Source organism: Phyllobates terribilis, unplaced genomic scaffold (genome assembly GCF_046119375.1).
Source record: "Phyllobates terribilis strain yellow unplaced genomic scaffold, ASM4611937v1 Scaffold_2__4_contigs__length_985480577, whole genome shotgun sequence".
Classification (NCBI taxonomy): domain Eukaryota; kingdom Metazoa; phylum Chordata; class Amphibia; order Anura; family Dendrobatidae; genus Phyllobates; species Phyllobates terribilis.
Window position 1 is genome coordinate 793,062,655 of NW_027362762.1, and position 22,500 is coordinate 793,085,154.

The following is a 22,500-nucleotide window of genomic DNA, read 5'->3' on the forward strand; positions in this document are numbered from 1 at the left end:
GCTTTGTTATGATTAGACAGCGTCATAGAGGGATGAAAGTATACGCCCACAGAGCTGAACGAAATGAAACACCCAGTTGAGAGAGAAAAAAATTAACATATTAGACGCCAGTAATTTCAGTGCCCCGTATCTCCACAATAGAGTGGAGAGAAGAAAAAACAAAAATTAAGTTTTTATGTACATTCCTACTACTATGCACATGAATATACAGATTTTAAGTCACAAAATTGATTAGAGGTCCACTAAGTAGTATAATGCACACGCCCGGACTGACTGGCGTGTGCGTGTTTAGTGGTTCCACTGTGCCATGAACCGGAGAGTGCCTGGAGGGGCGTAACTAAGTATCTGCCCGATCCGACCAAGGTCGCACGACGGCATACGACGCCAGTGCACCAGGGAGGAACCGAGCAGAGGGACCAGGGTCTACTCCAGGTCAGACTCCGGACACGGCTGTTGACCCACACCGGAGAATACAGGAACAGGCAGACTAGAGAGCAGGCTGGGTAGGGTCCAGTACAGACTGGGAGACAAATTCGGAGCCGGAGAAGCGGTAAACAGAGTAAAGCGAAACCGCAGGGGCGGTAGTCAAGGCCGAGCAGAGCAGAACCGCAGACGCGGTAGACAAGGCAGAGCAGAGCAGAACCGCAGACGCGGTGGACAGGGCTGAGCAAAGCGAAACCGCAGACGCGGTGGACAGGGCTGAGCAAAGCGAAACCGCAGACGCGGTGGACAGGGCTGAGCAAAGCGAAACCGCAGACGCGGTGGACAGGGCTGAGCAAAGCGAAACCGCAGACGCGGTGGACAGGGCTGAGCAAAGCGAAACCGCAGACGCGGTGGACAGGGCTGAGCAAAGCGAAACCGCAGACGCGGTGGACAGGGCTGAGCAAAGCGAAACCGCAGACGCGGTGGACAGGGCTGAGCAAAGCGAAACCGCAGACGCGGTGGACAGGGCTGAGCAAAGCGAAACCGCAGACGCGGTGGACAGGGCTGAGCAAAGCGAAACCGCAGACGCGGTGGACAGGGCTGAGCAAAGCGAAACCGCAGACGCGGTGGACAGGGCTGAGCAAAGCGAAACCGCAGACGCGGTGGACAGGGCTGAGCAAAGCGAAACCGCAGACGCGGTGGACAGGGCTGAGCAAAGCGAAACCGCAGACGCGGTGGACAGGGCTGAGCAAAGCGAAACCGCAGACGCGGTGGACAGGGCTGAGCAAAGCGAAACCGCAGACGCGGTGGACAGGGCTGAGCAAAGCGAAACCGCAGACGCGGTGGACAGGGCTGAGCAAAGCGAAACCGCAGACGCGGTGGACAGGGCTGAGCAAAGCGAAACCGCAGACGCGGTGGACAGGGCTGAGCAAAGCGAAACCGCAGACGCGGTGGACAGGGCTGAGCAAAGCGAAACCGCAGACGCGGTGGACAGGGCTGAGCAAAGCGAAACCGCAGACGCGGTGGACAGGGCTGAGCAAAGCGAAACCGCAGACGCGGTGGACAGGGCTGAGCAAAGCGAAACCGCAGACGCGGTGGACAGGGCTGAGCAAAACGAAACCGCAGTGGACAGGGCTGAGCAGGCAAGAACCGCCGAAGCGGCAAGCAAGGCAGAGCGGAGGGGACAGGGCTCTGTTCACACGGAACAGACTGGAAGGGAAAGGCAGAACTAGGTACACACAGGATACTTGCAATGAAGTAGCGAGTGGACTCTAAACTCACAAACGGGAGTACAGAGACAACGAGTAGGAGATAGGTACGGGATCAGATTCTGCAAGAAAAGGGAAGGTACGGACATAGAGAAAAACAGGTAACAGGCTAGAAGAGTATACAGACAAGATACAGGAACGGGTCTTGGTATGCGGCCCCTAGAACGAGGAAAGAACAGGCTAGGAGCGTGTTCACACTGGCCTGGAAATACAGCCTCCAGGATAGGCAGAAGACAACAGGCTAGAGAGCGTGTACAGACTGCAGGTTAGAGTACACAGGTAGGACACAGTACAGACACGGGAACAGATACTGCAAGACAGGTAACATACACAGGACCTGGCATGTCAGAGACAAAAAGCCAACTGACAGGGCAAGATGCTCAACCAGGGTTTCTTGGGAGGAGCTGGGTTAAATACCAGGTGACAGACAGCAATAGGCTGAGGACGCACAAGGGGTGTGTCTACAGCAGGTACAAGAAACAGGAAGTGATCGGGCGTCGCCCTTAAGCAGCAGAAACAGAGGCAAGCAGACAGCATGGAGGGAAGCCAGGCTAGCAGACTGGACTGGAGATCAAGTGCGCGCTCTTGCACAGTGGGAGATGGACCACTATGCAAGGACGCCGCCAGGTATGTTACAAGTAGCAAGAGAATTGGTGAGATCAAGGACTGATATCAGGCAATAAGGCCTAGTTTCCAATCAGCATTCATGGTTTTACACTAAGGGTACGTGCCCACGATCCGTTCCAGCAGTGGTTTGGACGCAGCTCACCTGTGCTGTGCCCAAACCGCTGCGTTGTACAGTAGGAATGGGATGGGATTTATAGAAATCCCATGCCCACTGTGCTTCTATTAGCAGCCGCGTAAGCTAACCGGCAGCGCGGCTTTAGGAGCCGCAGCATGTCAATTTCAGCTGCGGAGACGCTAGTTTCTGGGTGAGGTAACTCCGCATGTTTTCAATGAACATATGAGGATTTACCTGTGGGATCGGACGCAGCACTTTGGACGCAGTGAAAATACGCTGGGTGCAAAGTGCTGCAATAGCGTAACTATCCCAGTGAAACAAGTACTGCCCTTTCCTAAATTTTGCTATGAAAATGAAAGGCAAAGAGGGGGTATATATTAAGACTAACATTGCATACATCAGTCTCAAACTGACATGCACTGAGGTGTGAAAAGTTGCAAATTACAATACAGGAAATAACATGCACCAATATTTGCAACTTTTTTTTTGTTCTTTACACAATAAAAATGGAAAAAGAGCCTTTAATAAATTCTCCCTTAATTGCCCTCTAAAATGTCAGTGTACGTTACACTTGACTTGAAGTAGCACAATACAACACTTAGAAAAATCATCCTTGGCTTGGTTGACAAATATTTGGCACTATGCATTCAAAGCATTCTGCTGGCACCTACCACATCCTTCAATTAAGGCAAAATATGGGTGCACCATTTATCAATTCAAAGGAAGCTTTTTGCACTGCTCGAGAGTCTAAAAGCAGGGTGTTCAGCACCACTGTGGTTCCAGTTATGCTCACACATGTAAAAATGTTCTTAGCCCTAGTAACTAAATATAGGACGCCTCTAAAATCATTTTTGTTGTATTCATGTTGCTCCCAAAGGTAGTCTGGGACTTTCTAGTCAGTGTGGGAACAGAGGTGTTGATATTGCCTGGTTCTTCAGCACTAAGCAGACACATTCTGCAAGTTTGTGTAACTTGCCATCTTGATGAGAGCTCTTCTTACTTGTACTACTTAAACAATGTAGATATACACAAAAGGTAGAAGAAAATAGTCATGCTATAATGCAAAATTAATTTTTGGTAGATGTTCAATGGTGAAAGTTCTAAGGTGAAGACAAAGCCACCATGTAAGGGAGGACTCCAGCTATGAAAGACCGTTATAAAAGGGGAAATGCTGACGAGCACACAAATTGGTGAAGGGAATATGCTTTATTCCCTCTCAGATCATTGTGAGGACATATTAATCCATGTTTAATCGCTAGGTAAAACTTATGTGCGATATGGCGAGACACAAGTATGACATGTAGCTAGTCATAATCAAGTGTAGGTTTTGGGGACACATCAAAGGCAAAACCAGTAGTTAGCCATGTGCCAAAATTTACGATTCTAGTCTGATACCAGTGTAATTGGATTTATCAAAAAGTGTAAAAACAAAGGCAAACAATAATTGAGTCTGCATCTCAACAGACCATTTGGGAACTCTTTCAGACAAGGAGTTAAGCAGATTCTCTTTCTTTTCCTAACACCAAAATGTGTAGGGTTTATGCTGCTTATCGAAATTTGGATGTGCAGTGGATGTTTTTCACAATGTGAAATAAAAGTGGTGGGAGGGTGAGGTCAGAGGGGTACCAAAAACAAGAAAAATCTGTAATCATTCACAAGTGGTAAGCCACTGGGCTTATAACCAGCTTTGGAATTTTTTTCTACAAAAGCATAATAAGCTTAGCCGAGGCCAAGCAAAGCTGAGGCCTCCAACACTCAGAAAGACGCCATCACAAAGAAATCATAACACCATATAATACAGACTCAAGGACCTGAAGAGAAAGCCTCGCCTCGTATGAGCTCGGCTATATTTCAACAGTTGACATAGACCCTTGTTTATGAAGAAATTTTCTAAAGGTTAAACAGTACAGAAAAAAATAGCGCTGTGTAGGGATTAACTCTCCCTGTAATAAAGAACATGCCATTTATATTTAAAAGTTTCACTTAACAGGATCATTTGCAGAACCATGATCGGAAATGTAACGGCTAATGCCAACATTAAGTGACACAGATACAGTGCACTGTGAAAGTATTTGGCCCCCTTGAACTTTTCTACCTTTTGCCACATTTCTGGTTTCAAACAAAAAGATAAAAATTCTAATTTTTTTGGGAAGAATCAACAAGTGGGACACAATCGTGAAGTGGAACAAAATTTATTGGATATTTTGAACTTTTTTAACAAATGAAAAACGGAAAAGTGGGGCGTGCAATATTATTCGTCCCCTTTACTTTCAGTGCAGCAAACTCACTCCAGAAGTTCAATGAGGATCTCTGAATGATCCAATGTTGTCCTAAATGACTGGTAACGATAAATAAGAATCCACCTGTGTGTAATCAAGTCTCGGTATAAATGCACCTGCTCTGTGATAGTCTCAGGGCTCTGTTTCAAGTGCAGAGAGCATCATGAAGACCAAGGAACACACCCGGCAGGTCCGAGATACTGTTGTGGCGAAGTTTAAAGCTGGATTTGGATACAAAAAGATTTCCCAAGTTTTAAACATCTCAAGGAGCACTGTGCAAGCAATCATATTGAAATGGAAGGAGTATCAGACCACTGCAAATCTACCAAGACCCGGCCGTCCCTCTAAACTTTCATCTCGAACAAGGAGAAGACTGATAAGAGATGCAGCCAAAAAGCCCATGATCACTCTGGATGAACTGCAGAGATCTACAGCTTAGGTGGGAGAGTCTGTCCATAGGACAACAATTAGTCGTACACTGCACAAATCTGGCCTTTATGGAAGAGTGGCAATAAGAAAGCCATTTCTCAAAGATATCCATAAAAAGTCTCATTTTAAGTTTGCCACAAGCCACCTGGGAGACACACCAAACATATGGAATAAGGTGCTCTGGTCAGATGAAACCAAAATAAAACTTTTTGGCCACAATGCAAAACGATATGTTTGGCGTAAAATCAACACAGCTCACCACCCTCAAAACACCATCCCCACTGTCAAACATGGTGATGGCAGAATCATGTTTTGGGCTGCTTTTCTTCAGCAGGGACAGGGAAGATGGTTAAAATTGATGGGAAGATGGACGGAGCCAAATACAGGACCATTCTGGAAGAAAACCTGTCGGAGTCTGCAAAAGACCGGAGACTGGGACGAAGATTTATCTTCCAACAAGACAATGATTCCAAACATAAAGCAAAATCTACAATGGAATGGTTCAAAAATAAATGTACCCAGGTGTTAGAATGGCCAAGTCAAAGTCCAGACCTGAATCCAATTGATAATCTGTGGAAAGAGCTGAAAACTGCTGTTCACAAACGCCCTCCATCCAACCTCAATGAGCTTGAGCTGTTTTGCAAGGAAGAATGGGCAAGAATTTCAGCCTCTCGATGTGCAAAACTGATAGAGACATACCCCAAGCAACTTGCAGCTGTATTCGCAGCAAAAGGTGGCGCTACAAAGTATTAACTCAAGGGGGCCGAATAACATTGCACGCCCCACTTTTCAGTTTTTAATTTGTTAAAAAAGTTTAAAATATCCAATAAATTTCATTCCACTTCACGATTGTGTCCTACTTGTTGTTGATTCTTCCCCCAAAAAATAGAATTTTAGATCTTTATGTTTGAAGCCAGAAATGTGGCAAAAGGTAGAAAAGTTCAAGGGGGGCAAATACTTTCACAATGCACGGTATATATTTAACCATTTGTAGACTCAGTAGATCCTCATATCTTTAAAGGGAAGAGATTTTCCCTAAACTGCAGTCAAGCATGCACATTGCTCCATTCTTAGCTTGAGGGCCTGATAGGGATGGTTGAGTACACTACTTGTTATAGAGCGGCAGCACACGAGTCACCACCACTTCATTCAATCTCCTTAACACTGCAGTCATGCAGTAAGGCGGAACAGAAGGCTCTAGACTGGCATTCTGGTGATTGTGAGGGTCCCAGTGGTGAGACCCCCAGCAATCAGACGTGTTAACTATTGTGCACTTAACACTGAAACTTTGGTCAGTAGTAGGCATCTCTGGATGTTTGTCAATACCTTCAAGTGTCAATAAAGCATCACGGGAAGGCAACTTGGCTAAAACCACGACCCTTGTTTTTAGTCACATGGCTGTTTCCCAATCATCCAGTTTTCCAACCAAGGATCCAGGATTTGGATTACCAGCTTCTTTCCCAACAATGGTGGTAGACCACAAAGTTCAGATTCTACTTATTCATAATCTTTTGTTTATTCATGCAAACTTCCTGCTATACACTTATGAAACGGAATTAACTCAGAGCCATATGGACACATTCTAGTAATTTGCACTTACTTCTGGTCTTAAAGTAGCTTTCATACAGGCCTGGCATATAGGACCATTGCGGGAGAAGTTTAGGGGAAGACGACGTGTCTTGTTCTGGCAGGTTTGTTCCTCACATATAAGCCAACCCTAAAAAAAAATAAAATACCGTACGTTTAATTGTTCTGATTGTATTATCCAAATTACACAAGGTACAAATCCATCTGCACATTATTTAACATACTATAACACATAGGAATCACATGTAATCTATATTTCATTGATCTCTCATACGAGATGTATTACGTCTCATTCAGATATCGGATTTCAGCCATACGCAACACGAACTATTGCTCATCAATGTTTTTGATCTGAGTTTCATCAGTGTCAGTTTTTACCATCAGTGGTTCATCAGTGATTTTCTCATGTGAAAAAATGTAATTACAAAACTTCACCTGCCCATTACAAAGTTAATCATGGACAGCAAGTGGATTGTACACTAGTGCCATCCATGTGCTGTCAGTGATTTTCATGGACCCATAGACTTGTATGTGACAGGTGCCATTGATCAAAATGACCCAAAAGCATGTCTGTTTTTTTTTGTGAACATGCAGTCTCCAAAAAAACCCCATAGCATGTGAACAGCTCCTCAGATTACAATGGGTATATATTCTGTGATTTTCACGGGTAGAACATGTACATAAGAAACGACATTCTGAATGAGGCTTAAGGCTATTTTTAAACTATGTTTTTTGAAGAGTACAATAACTGAGTTTTTCATGTAAAAACCATGGTCGAAAATGTTTTGGCAGTTTTTGGAAAAGTTTCTCTTTTCTTGAGGTGTTTCCTAAAGCGATTTTAAAGAGATTTGGAATTTTTTTTTAACCTGTAGCCTAGTTTGCAGCCTTTTGATCCAACAGTCCTTACTTTAAAGAGGTTTCCTTCAGAATCAACTTTAAAGAATTGACATGCACTTTTGAAAATCTCTTCAGGAAAAAACCCTCAAAATATTCTTCATATGAACAACGTAGTGGATTTTCCATAGAAATTAAATGGGAGAGTTTTCCAGTTTGTGAAGCAGTTTTGAGGAGGAATTTGTCGTGGGCCAGCTCTAAAATATATATCTTAAAAAAACTCAGTGTGAACTTAGTCTTACATAGTTTCTTAGAATCCACAGCATTAACTTTGGTGTGCATCAGTGGTCTTAACCTAAAGCAGCAAAAAATGATTCCATAAACGTTATGAGTGAAACATTTTGAAGTGATCCTGTTCACTAAACTTATTTACCTCAGGTAATGTGGTGTTTTAGTGATTAGTACTTTGCAAAAATTGTGCCTTAATGTACTGGAAATAACATCATGCAGCACCTTCCTGGTGAGCCTCTGACAGAAGTGTATTCATAACCCTTAGCCAATCTAAAGAGTTGCATGAAGAGAAGATGGTAGCAGCCTGAACTACGAGGGCATAGGTGTGCCACAGAGCACCTGTAGACACAAAAGCTGGTGAGAACTGATTTGTAGGACCCAGTCCATTGGCAACAACTGTAGTCTATAACCACTGGACAGGAGCCCTGAGAATGCCTTCTACCCGACCGCATCTGCGGGTGTTCTTTTGATAAGATGGCCTGGTGCAACGGTCGCTTGTGCATGACACTGCCACAATGATGTCAAGCCATGCCGGGTAATCAAAATAAGAGCCGCTGATACTGGGTGGTAGGTGGCGGTTCTCATGGATCCCGGCCAGCAGCCACAGATTACTAATGTGGCCTATGGACCAGCACCTGAGAGTCCATTCACACCAACTCTAGTAGACACGGTTGTTAACCTGTATTAGGGACAATAGCTCTACCCCAATGCAAAAGTACTAAAAAGTAGCTATGAAAAATATTTAAGGAACATAAAAAGCAGATTACCATCCCCTGTAGGTAATGGCTCCTAAATAATTTTTGTACTCTTGACTGGACAGTCACTTACAAGAAAAAATTCCCTAAAGTACACAAGAGAAATGGCTAAGTAATTGACGTTTCTGCAGAACTGTATGGTCATATGGGCTCACTGGGTAGTTTAGAAAAATGTGGGGTATTTGGTAGATGTTTTAACCCCTTCACCCCTGAGACTGTTTTCACCTTCCTGACCAGGTCAAATTTTACAATTCTGACCAGTGTCATGAGGCAACAACTCGAATGCTTCAATGTGTCCAAGTGATTCTGAGATTGTTTTTTCGTGACACATTGTACTTTATAGAAGTAGTAAATTTAGGTAGATATTTTCACAAAGAAATGCAAAAAATTATGGAATCTTGGCAAAAATTTTGCAATTTTTAAACTTTAAATTTTTATGCCCCTAAACCAGATTGTTGTATCACACAAAATAGTTCATAAATCACATTTAAACACATGTCTACTTTACATCAGCATCATTTTTTAAACTATTTTTTTTGTTAGGAAGCTAGAAAGGTTACAAGTTTATCAGCAATTTCTAATTTTTCCAACAAAATTTGCAAAACCAATTTTTGTAGGGACCACATCACATTTGAATTGACTTTGAGGGGTGTATATGACAGAAAATAACCAAACGTAACGCCATTTTAAAAATTGAGCCCCTTAAAGTGCTCAAAACCACATTCAATAAGTTTATTAACCCTTCAGGTGCTTCACAAGAATTAAATCAACATGGAAGAAAAAAAAAAAGAAAAATTTTACTTTTTCCCACAAAAATGTTGCTGTAGCCCCAAATTTTTAATTTTCACAAGAGTGATAGAAAAAAATGGACCAATGGACATACAATTTGTTGTGCAAACTCTACTGTGTACGCCGATAGCCCAAATGTGGTTGTTTGGGAACATGACAAGGCTTGGAAGGGAAGGAGCGCCAATTGAATTCTGGAATGTAATTTTGGCAGGAATAGATTGCAGATGCCATTGCACATTTGGAGAGCCCCTGACATGTCACAGCAGAAACCCCCACAAGTGACCCCATTTTACTAACTACACCTCTCAATAAATTCATCTAGGAGTGCAGTGATCATACTGACACCACAGGTGTGTCACAGAATTTTATACAATCGGGTAGTGAAGAAAAAATAATTACATTTTTTTACCACTAAAATTTTGAATTAGCCCCGGATTTTACATTTTCACGGGAAAATGGGTAACGACACCAAAATTTGTCACACAATTTCTGCTCAATATGTAAATACCCCATATGTGGCTGTACAATACTGCTTAGCCACATGGAGAGACTCGGGAGGGACGTAGCGCTATTTGCCTCCTGGAGCGCAGATTTTCTCACAATTTTTTGCACACTCCATATACAGAGCCCCCAAGTGCTAGAAGAGCAAAAAACCCCTCCTGTGACCCCATTTTGGAAATTAAACCCCTCTGGGAATTTATCTACAGGTGTAGCGACGATTTACTCCATAGGTGTTTCCAGAAATAAGCAGAAGTGGATGTTGCTGAGTGAACATTGCAAATCTGCAATTGTAGTGCCTGTACATTGAGCCTAGCTCATGCTTCTGGAGATATGCACCTGTAAGTTAAGCAGGAATGTGAAACATGTGGACGCTAAAAGTGGATTAGGCATACGGGCTCAGAAGGGGAGGGAGGCATTAGGATTTAGAGGCGCAGAATTCGCTGGATTTCTTTTGGGGAGGCAAGGGTTGGTGAGGAGTCATTTCACTTTTCCAGAGCCTTTGCATTACCAGTAACGTGGAAGCACCCTATATATCTGTAAATAGATGACGGACCTGAGTGAAGACTTGTTTTTTTGTGGATAGAGTTGAAGCTTTCATTGGGAACATTTTACATAACATTTGGGATCACATTTATCCTGTGCTCTACGCTGAGCATTTACATTAGGGTTTCCATCTAAATATCCGAATGACCTGATTCAGATGAAACCCTGAGGGATCCATTCACTGTAATGAGGCAGCAGAGTTACTCTAGACTGTCTAGCCTCTGTTCAACGGTGTCCCTTTAAGAAGTGCACAGAACTGTGGCCAACCGTGTTTTTGTGCACTCTTAAAAAGACTGATACCGCTGGATCGTAGTTCAGATGACGTCCATAGTGTCTATCTGCCTCATTATAGGGAATTTTCTGCCAGGGGTTCCATCAGAATCACGGATTTTAGAGATTTACATGTGAGCCTTACTGTGATTTTCGGGAGGCAGAATGAACAAATCAACAGCAAGTCAAGAATTGGTTTTATTTATTTTTTACGTAGTTTCTTGTGCAGTATAAGTGATTTAGACGACTTTATTCTTCGGGTTGGTGCGATTACAGAATTATATAGTTTTTTTTATATTTGGCTGCTGTCGCACACAGACGCTTTTTTTTTTGAGCAAAAAATTGTTTTTGAATCGTCATATTTTAAGAGCTATAATTTTTCTATATTTCTGCTGACTGTCATGTGAGGGCTTGATTTTTGCGGGACGAGTTGATGTTTTTATGGGTACTATTCTTGGGCACATAACATTTTTTGATTGCTTTCTATTCCAATTATTGGGAGGCACAATGAACCAAAGCCAGCAACTTAGGAATTGTCTTTTTTTTAAGCCGATCAGCGTGGTAAAAGTGATAAGACAACTTTATTCGAGTCAGTACGATTACAGCGATACCACATTTATAACTTTTTTTTTTAGGTTTTACCACTTTTACACAATAAAAGCTATTTTGTGCAAAAAAGAATTGTTTTTGCATCGCTTTATTCTGAGAGCTATAACTTTATTTTTCCACTGATGGAGCCAATTGGCAGCTTGACTTTTGCATTCGTCTTTCTGATCGTTTTCTATTCGGCGGTATGAAAAGGCATCGGTTTTTATTTATGCTTTTTTACGGTGTTTACTGAAGGGTTTAGCTAGTGGGACACAGCAATACAAAATGTGTACTTTTTTTGCTTATTCTTTTTCCCCCATAAATCTATTTATTTATAGGTATAATATTTTTTCATTGTTTTGTAATTTAAAAAGGAAAAAAAATTATAACTCTGATTGCTTGTATGATGCATTGCAATGCTTTATACCTGTCAGTGTTACACTGACAGAAGCCTCTTAGACCAACTTATCAGTATGGTCTAATAGGCTTGCTGTAGCAGGCAGACCTGGAGGTCGTCATGGAAACCTCTGTCTGCCAAGACGACGATCGAGCAGATGCTGATAGCATGGGAGAGGGAGCCTCTCCTATCCTTCGAAACGTTGCGATCGATATAGATCGTGGCATTTAGGTGGTTATACAGACAGGGGAGATGTGCGCACTGCTCTTGGCTGTGACAGCTGGGGCACAGCTATCACGTAAGCAGAGCTCCTGCCAGCGATCGCACAGGCATATCTCCTGGGCCGCGCACAATTACCATGATGTACCTATACATCACTGGCAGGAACCCCTATTCGACCATGACATATGGGTACGTCAAATGTCGTAAAGGGGTTAATATACAGTACAGACCAAAAGTTTGGACACACCTTCTCATTTAAAGATTTTTCTGTATTTTCATGACTATGAAAATTGTACATTCACACTGAAGGCATCAAAACTATGAATTAACACATGTGGAATTATATACTTAACAAAAAAGTGTGAAACAACTGAAAATATGTCTTATATTCTAGGTTCTTCAAAGTAGCCACCTTTTGCTTTGATGACTGCTTTGCACACTCTTGGCATTCTCTTGATGAGCTTCAAGAGGTAGTCACCGGAAATGGTCTTCCAACAATCTTAAAGGAGTTCCCAGAGATGCTTAGCACTTGTTGGCCCTTTTGCCTTCACTCTGCGGTCCAGCTCACCCCAAACCATCTCGATTGGGTTCAGGTCTGGTGACTGTGGAGGCCAGGTCATCTGGCGCAGCACCCCATCACTCTCCTTCTTGGTCAAATAGCCCTTACACAGCCTGGAGGTGTGTTTGGGGTCATTGTCCTGTTGAAAAATAAATGATGGTCCAACTAAACGCAAACCGCATGGAATAGCATGCCGCTGAAAGATGCTGTGGTAGCCATGCTGGTTCAGTATGCATACAATTTTGAATAAATCCCCAACAGTGTCACCAGCAAAGCACCCCCACACCATCACACCTCCTCCTCCATGCTTCACGGTGGGAACCAGGCATGTAGAGTCCATCCGTTCACCTTTTCTGCGTCGCACAAAGACACGGTGGTTGGAACCAAAGATCTCAAATTTGGACTCATCAGACCAAAGCACAGATTTCCACTGGTCTAATGTCCATTCCTTGTGTTCTTTAGCCCAAACAAGTCTCTTCTGCTTGTTGCCTGTCCTTAGCAGTGGTTTCCTAGCAGCTATTTTACCATGAAGGCCTGCTGCACAAAGTCTCCTCTTAACAGTTGTTGTAGAGATGTGTCTGCTGCTAGAACTCTGTCTGGCATTGACCTGGTCTCTAATCTGAGCTGCTGTTACCTTGCGATTTCTGAGGCAGGTGACTCTTGGGTCTTCCTTTCCTGGGGCGGTCCTCATGTGAGACAGTTTCTTTGTAGGGCTTGATGGTTTTTGCAACTGCATTTCTTAAAGTAATGATGGCCACTCGGTTTTATTTACTTAGCTGCTTTTTTTCTTGCCATAATACAAATTCTAACAGTCTATTCAGTAGGACTATCAGCTGTGTATCCACCTGACTTCTGCACAACACAACTGATGGTCCCAACCCCATTTATAAGGCAAGAAATCCCACTTATGATGGCCACTCGTTTTTGGCCTCCTGTGGGATCTCCTCCCAGACCTGGACAGACTGTGGTGCAACAGTTGTCTTTTAATAGCCCATGAGGCTGTAGCAACGTTTCGGTCCCAAGATATGGACCTTTTTTTTTTATATACACACACTTTTTTAAATTAATAACGGAGTGTTACCAGCCCATTGACAATGTGGAATGTCACTAAATATTTTGACATTATGGTCACTGATTCCGGTTTACCAGGGGTGATGCGCTCTTAAAGTTTGACACAGTTTGAAACAGTGGCATGGTCGTGTTGTGGGTCCAAAACGAGTGCTCTCCTTTGTCCTTGTCCAGGTAATCGACCACTCATATTAGAGGGGGGCTGATAACAGAGGCAATTAGTTGTACACAACACAACTGAAAATCCATCTGTTCTTCAGAAAGGGGAGAATTTTTCATAAGAGGTAAATTGCAAAGTTTCTTGTTTTTACAAGGAGTTTGCAACTTTATTAATGAAGATGCGACAACCCCTTTAATAGTTCTCTAACAACTTATGCACCAAGTTTGCTGTTAAGTACTCTGTTTCCGGTTGTTGTAGCATCTCATCAAACCAAAACAGGTGAAGTCAGGCTTGAAGGTCAAATTTTAGAGTCTTTACTGGTGGAAAAAGATATCATTACAAAATGGATGGATCATCTGTGAATTTAATTTCAATGTAAGTGAGGACTGACACTTAAATAGGCTTTTCCATTTCAGAGGTTTATGGTATCTTTTGGACATCTCAGATAGATGTGGGTTCCAACACTGTCACACATACCCATCTCCAGAATGGGGGTCCACAGGCCCGTTATGCCTCCAAGTAGCAGGAGTGAATTGAATGGTGTCCACTCTTGTGCAGCTCCCTCCCTTCCCCATCATCCCCCATTTATTTCTATGTCAGTTCTAAAAACAGCCTTACAATTGTGGAAGGATCTTCTATAACTTACTAACATGGGAAAAACTCTTTAAAAAAAGGCAAAGCAGAGTGATCTTAAGTTGGATCCACTAGAGCATTGGGTAACGTCACATTAATAACTTAGATTTATGAAATCCAGTCATCAATTTATTCATATCCAGGAGGAATAACAATGGCACAACAATGAGTTATAAGTAACGATGCTTCAGCATTGTTATTTTATGAGGAATTCAAGTATTTATTAAACACACGTCAGGAGAGCTGACAGGTATTCTTTAAAGGGGTCTGATTGTGACAGATTCATTTTAAGATATATTGACATACACTACAGAAAATCAGTAGGAGAAACACAAGATTATTTTAAACTGCTATTAATCAGAGCAAGAATAAGAAACAGCAGGTATAGGCAATGCATCTGAAGGATTCTATTCTATTCTTCTATTGGTCAAATATTTATTGGTAAGATACCATTCCAGGTTCTGACAGGAATTGCTCACTTCTGGCATTTGTACTAATGGTTCCACAGCTTTAGTGATTCGGGAACTGCATATGAAACAGATGTAGACTCAAGACATTTGGCAAAATATTTCCAAGTCGGTTATATAAATAATGTATTCGGAAAATTCAAGTATTCAGAATGCATCAAAAATTATATGTCCCAACTGTGTAACATTTTTAATGGCTAACATTTTATTTAAAAAAAAAAAAAAAGTTATAGCATAAGCTGCTTACAAGACATTTAGGCCTTAAAATAGAATTTATAAGATGTCAAATGCTAAACATTATATTTTTCTGCAAATCAAAATTGTGAATTTCAAAGACTTACTCCACGCGACCTCATATGATTCTTTTAGTTTTCACTCCCTCAATAAAGAACAATTGAAATGTTTCTCGCTATCCAGAGACTGTAGACTGGGCCAATACATCCCTACTTTGCATTAGAGCTGGCATGGAACTTTATGCAGCATTAGTGGTATATCTAACCATTAGTGACTGGAGACAACCTTGCAGTTTAGCATGTTCAATATAAACTCTACAAATATTTTTTTTTTTAGCCTAATCATAAAAATATTCGCTCCATACCACCTGCTTACATAAAATCTATCAAACTTCAATGACACTTCTTCAAATACCCACCTCTTTCAGCAAAACAACCAACCCAACCAGAATTCCCCATTATCAATATTCAATTCCATTGTTATGAGGTTGACTCTTATAGATAAGAGCAAACTCCTGTGCGCCATGAAGTCACTTTGGCTCCCAAGTAGTTTTTTGTTCTCCTTATCTTAAGCTTTGTGCAGCACAGTGGTTTTTATGCTGCCAGAGGTATTACCAATGTAAAGAACTACAGTGCTCATGATTTCTCTTAGACATGGTCAATCACATTTTGACACTTGTAAAATGTCAGTAATTTAAATATTTTTTTTTTCTTTTTTTTGACATTTTGGGGGAAAAGACAGCAGCTAGTGACAATTTCTTTGAATTAAATATTCTGCCAATCTAATAACAAAGATCTTAGAGCACCACTACATAGAGCTGCTGGGTTTAGATTGTTTTGTATGAATAGATTAAGCTTGTGCATGTAATAAGCAGACCAAATTCTTCAAGGACTTTGAGAAAAAGAAAACCTACAAACAAGGAAAGAGGACCATTTTTGTTAATGGTACAGTTATGAACCTCAAATGGTATACCAAGAATAAAATATCATACAATATATAAAGATAATTTTATTAGCTATATCTACATAAAGTACACATAAGGGTGGAAATATCAAACCAGAAAAGAGAGCTAGTGGTTAGGTTGTGTGGAATAAATTAGATATGGCACAGGAATGTTAGAGTAGGACATCAGTTACATATAATGCATTGCACATGGACTAACCACATAACACACAAGTATGGAAGCAACAGCACCAAACAAAGTGACAAGTGCCTAATCCACCATTCCAGTAGTCTGCCTGCACATTGACATATTGCTTGCGCTTCTCCCAAAGGGGTCCCCTAAAAACAGTAAGCGAAACGTACATCTCAGTGTAAAAGCGCTCTTCCCTACATAGCGGTGGACACCGCACTACTCTCCCAGCGCTGCACAAGTGGCAATTCTTAAACAATCTGTAGATTAATGAAGGTCGATTTTACAGACAGAAACGTCTCCTTTTCTGGATTGTTTTCACAAATAAAATATCACACTTTTGAATCACTAATAAGTTCCAAGTTATAAGTGCTAAGAAACTTACTGTCATCCATATATGGTGTATTCTATTTGATTTGTGGTAAACTATTTTGAAGAACTTTGAGAAAAACTGAAAATCCTGCTCATACAGAGTAACAGATCGCTTTACCTGCCTATAAACTCACATACTCAAGACTATATAGCAATGCATGACTGGGAGGCATTTAAACAGCTTTTAACATGAAAATAATAATTCTAATAATCCTCATCAACACTAAAGTCTCTACAAGTATTCACTTTTCTTCATTAGACTGGACACATTTCTACCTATATGGTGATTTTCAAGTTCAATAGGTTTTTTTTTTTAAAAACCCAACATTTTTTTCTTTTTTCCATGTAGCTTTGTAGCTAGCATTTGGGAATATTCCTATAGTTTTATGATTCTATGAATGCTCTTTAAGAGAAACCATGGGGCCATTTTGGTACTTTGCAACATAAGAAAATGTTCAATTCAGCTTAAAAAAATAAAAAAATCAAATCAGGATGCACCATGCTCAACGGAAACCATAATAAACAGAAAATAAGGCAGACAACCTAAACATGCTGCCTGGATTAAGCCATAGCGTGGGGGAAAAAGAAGCAAAAACAGCTGTAGTAAGAGCAAACAGTTATAATATCTCAAACAAATCTGCCAATGCTCCAGCTAATTCTAGGGAAGACAATCTAGTGCCTCCCGCTCCGTTATAATTACCTTTAAAAAGGTCTTTTCTTGTTTATCACAAACCTATTCAGTCCTTATTTAGGGTTGTTTGCGGTTCCTACCTGGTATTATCGGTTCACCAATGTTTAGTTTTCATTATTAATTGTAAAAATTAATAATTAATATAAGAGTAAAGCGACCTTATATTGATTGCTCAGCACAGCTTATATATACTCATAGCCTAGATGTTTATTTTATGCTATTTGTTACAGCTGTTGGTTTCTATAAACCGAGCATAAAGTGGACAATTTACTATTTACAGTTGAAACCAGAAGTTTACATACACTATATAAAAAGACACATATGCATGTTTTTCTCAATATCTGACATGAAATCAGAATAAACCTTTCCCGTTTTAGGTCAATTAGGATTGCCATAATTTTTAATATTTGCCAAATGCCAGAATAATGAGAGAGAATGTTTTAAGGCATTTTTATTACTTACTGCAAAGTCAAAAGTTTACACACACTAAGATTACTATGCCTTTTACCAGTTCTGGACTGTCCATATGATAATGTCATGTGTTTGGAAGCTTCTGATAGATTTTTGGCAACATCTGAGTTAGAGACACACGTGCAGATTTATTTTAATGCACACCTGAAACACACTGCTTGTTTGTGTAGCATCATGTGAAGTCTAAAGAAATCAGCCAAGATATCAGGAAGAGAATTGTGGGCTTGCACAAGTCTGGCTCATCCTTGGGTACAATTTCAAGATACCTGAAGGTGCCTCGTTCATTTGTACAAACAATTATACCCAAGTACAAACAAGATGGGAATGTCCAGCCATCATACCACTCAGGAAGGAAACGGGTTCTGTGTCCCAGAGATGAACGTGCTTTGGTCCGACATGTGCATATCAACCAAAGGACAAAAGAAAAAGACCTTGTGAAGATGATGGCAGAAGCTGGTAAGATTGTGTCATTATCCACAGTGAAATGAGTACTGTATCCAACATGGGCTGAAAGGCCACTCTGCCAGGAAGAAGCCATTACTCCAAAAGAAACATAAAAAAGCCAGATTAATGTTTGCAAATGTACAAAGGAATAAAGACTTTGATTTTTGGAGACATGTCCATGTCCTGTGGTCTGATGAAACTAAAATTGAACTTTTGGGCATAATGACCATCGTTCCGTTTGGAGGGAAAAGGGAGAAGCTTGGAAGCGTAAGAACACCATCCCAACTGTGAAACACAGGGGTGGTAGGCAGCATCATGTTGTGGGGTTGTTTTGCAGGAGGGACTGGTGCACTTCACAAAATATATGGCATCATGAGAAAAGAAGATTTTGTGGCAATACTGAAGCAACATCTCAAGACATCAGCCAGGAAGTTAAAGATTGGGCAGAAATGGGTATTCCAAATGGACAATGACCTGAAGCATGCTGCCAAAATGTAACAAAGTGGCTTAAGGATAACAAAGTCAATGTTTTGGAGAGGCCATCATAAAGCCCTGATCTCAATCCTATTGAAAATTTATGGGCAAAGCTGAAAAGGCAGGTGCGAGCAAGGAGACCTACAAACCTGGATCAGTTACACCAGTTTTGTCAGGAGGAATGGGCCCAAATTCCGACCAAGTATTGTGAGAAGCTTGTGGAAGGATATCCCAAACGTTATAAAAATGCCTTAAAACATTCTCTCTCTGTCATTATTCTGGCATTTGGCAAATATTAAAAATTACGGTAATCCTAACTGACCTAAAACGGGAAAGGTTTATTCTGATTTCATGTCAGATATTGAGAAAAACATACATGTGTGTCTTTTTATATAGCGTATGTAAACTTTTTCATCTGTACATACAATTCTGCTGTGTTAGAAACGCATCAGATAAAAAGGGCAAGTTCATTTCTTAGGCTATGTTCACATGTCCAGTAATCATCAGTTAGAACGGATCCAGCAGCAATTGACAAAAACTTGTGGAGATAGAACAGTTGTACTCCTGAAAAAAAGGATTTCAACTTGATCTGTTTTTTAATATTTAAGTCCATAGAAAACAGATCCCTTAAATAGCCATCCATTTTTCTCCTATTTGAAAAGGATCCATTTTTTGCTAACAGGATTAGCTTCAAATAGATGAGTACTTGAAAGTTCACAAGTCCAGTAGCATGTGTTAAATATTTAGCTTTCCACCTCCAGTAAGCGGAAAAAAAAAAAAAAAAAAAAAAAAATGGAGCCTACTCAAATGGGAGTAAAAAAAGATGGCTATTCACAGATCCATTTTCCATAGAGTTTAATGTTAAAAAAAACGGATCCAGTTGAAAACATTTTTTTTTTCAGGACGACAAAAAGGTTCTGTCTGCACAACTTTTTTGTCAACGGATTGCTGCTGGATAGGTTCTAGCTGTTGATTAATGGACACGTGAGCATTACACCAAACCTAATGTGCAGCATACTGGTGTCAAAAATGTCATTAGTTAATGGTGCACCGTTCTAAAAATTTAATTAGCCATGTTCACATCTCGTTTTAAATTAAAGCGTAAGGCCTATATGCTGAATATACACTGATGACCAAAAGGGTAACAAGTGTTATGAACTTTTTCCTTTCAGGCTCCATATCGCACCATCCTCTACTGCTTCGAATGTGAGACTATGATAATTTTATAGAAAATATTATTGGCTATCTCATACATAAATTTGACTTGGAACTATTTAGCATATAATTAGTTAAGCAGATTCTTGTCATGTCACTACATTGTTACTGTTTTGCTCCTACAAAATCTAAATTTTTATTATTTGTTAGTATTTTGCAAATCCACTTTTGACTTTCAACACTGCCTAAATCCTTCTGGGCATGCTCTCGATCAGATTCAAACATGTCTCGACCAAAATCTGATCCAAGGTCTCTTCCCAAAAGACCAAGTTGCTTCCCACAAGTTTCCAAAGTTGGCGTATACTGGCCGACTCACTTGAGTATGTGTATACAGCTTTTTCTTCAACTCTATCCACACGTGTTCGATTTGGTTGAGGTCTGTGGACTGTGGGGGCCAAACCAGAACCTCTATTTCATGGTCATTGAACCATTTATTCGCCAATCTCAAAGTATGATTCGGATCATTGTCCTACAGGAACACTGTCGTACTTTCTATGCCCATAGTACTTGAGTGTATGATGTAACTAGTCTTGTAGAATATTCACATATAGGTCAGCATTGAGACTACCATCAATCTTGGTCAAGTACCCAACGCCTTTGACTGTGAAGCACCCCCATATCATCAGGCTTCCTCCACCGAACTTGACAGTGCCTTCAATTTCTTGATGCATTAGCACCTTTTTCCCTTGTTTCTTCCAGACCCATTTGCACCCATCAGAGCGTAGTCTATTGACTTTTGTCTCATCGCTCGAAATTACCAGTTTCCAATCTTCTATTGTCCACTTTTCGTACTTTTTTTGCAAACTCAAACCGACGCGTCTTATGATGATATTGAAGTCGAGGCTTCTCCACCTTTTTTCTGGTCACCATTCCAGACTTGTTTAACGTGCGTTGCACAGTGCTTGCATAGACATCTGTGATCTCACTATTACGAAGCATACGAGCCACCTCCACTGTTTGTCGCGCCAGAACTGATGGAGTCAACAAGTCTGCTCATCAGAAGATCTGATATTTTGCCTGTATGTCAACCTCTTGGATTCTGAATAGATGGACGGACTTCATTTATTATTTTTAATCATGGCACTCACATGATGTAGTTTGGTAATTTTCTTGGCCGAGAGATCGCTATCGATAAGCTGGATGATGCGATTTCTGTTTTCTTGGGAAAACTTCATGGCTGCTCCTAGATTTAAACCAGTGACCTTTCACTTGGGAATTAACCTAATACATTGAGCTATTAGGGAATGTGAGAACAGGTTATTTGTAGTATACAGGAAGAAAAAGATTTTTCCACCACCAGGAGAAAAGAAGTAAATCAAAATTATGTATGAGATAGCCAAGATGATTGTCTATAAACTGATGGTACTCGAACGTTCAAAGCAATAGTGTATGGTAAGATATGGAGCATGAAAGTCAAAAGTTCAAAACACTGTTACCCTTTTGCTCGTCTGTGTATCCATCACCTATGGGTTAGACAAGAGAGTAATTTTGGCATGTCTAGCTGGTATGTGTTAGCATACCTTTATCTTGCTATATCTCTTATGCTATAAACCTCACAAAAGGGAATACCCCTTTAATACAGCACTTGGAACTTCAACTGATATATGTTTGCATTTTATAATTACTGTATTTTTTTAAACTATTTTCTGCTTAAAACCATGGGGAAATCTGAAAGGTAAGTAGTCCAATTGCAGGCAGCATGAGAATCTGAGCTTGGTTTTAAAGTACATGTGTGTACATTAATTCTCCTCCCTAAACAGTCACATTTTACTGATTTTTGTAAAAACCTTTATAAATCTGACAGTTCTGTGAACAGCACCTCAAATCTGTGACAAACTTTGGCCATGATTCTCTCCATGCTGTGCATAGAGGCAACCAATAAGTTCACATCTTCTATATGGTGAAAGGAAGCAGGGCGGACATATCATTGGTGTAACCTATGCAGCCGCAGAGGGGCCTAAAAGGTAAAGGGGCCAATTTCCACTTCCAAAGCAGGTAGAATTGACCTGCAAATGGCCCATATATTGTTCTTGCACAGGGGTCCTCTTTCTGTCTTTGCCCGCCAGTGACAGGAAGCATTAATTCCCAGTAACTCCTAAACAACTACCAGTAAGGACAGGGAAGGGGTGTAATGCCACACAGCACCGTGCGAAGGCACTGCAGCAAGCAAAATGTTAAAGGTCCAAGAACAAGAGGAAACTATCCAAAAAATAAATCTCCATGTACTCATTGACTAACGTTCACTGTTTCAGAATGGTTCAGATTTCCTTTTATCAACAAATCAATTCTATTGCATTGTTGATAGCTAAACTGTAAGTTACAAGGTTTCATAGTTTTTTACTTGAAACACATTCACCTTAACATAACCATGTAGTAAAGCTTCAGTAGAACTCATAACACCCACTGCCAACTAAAGGGAAGAATTTGCAGTGGAGCTGCCCGGCTGCACCAACTAAGCCTTCTATATAGACCACATTAACAAGTAGTGATTTGGTCACTATTTTTAATCTTTCTTTTCCCTTCCAAATCCAAATTAGATGTAGATTAAAAAAAGAGTAAAAATGATGGAAATATTTATATTAAATTTTAGTTTTTATGCTGAAAAAAAATTGACCCAACACATGAGTGTGAATGAAACCTAAGCAATAGGTAAAAATCAAAA

General features: G+C 40.7%; 1 protein-coding gene across 1 annotated transcript in view; it reads right to left on the bottom strand.

The window, feature by feature from the left end:
- The window catches only part of POLA1 (DNA polymerase alpha 1, catalytic subunit), a 408,365-nt gene that overhangs the window by 100,395 nt on the left and 285,470 nt on the right, over positions 1-22,500 (bottom strand). Inside the window, exon 34 of the mRNA XM_073667407.1 lies at positions 6,742-6,858. Coding sequence (XP_073523508.1) covers positions 6,742-6,858 — 117 coding nt within the window. The remainder of the gene's footprint in view (positions 1-6,741; positions 6,859-22,500) is intronic.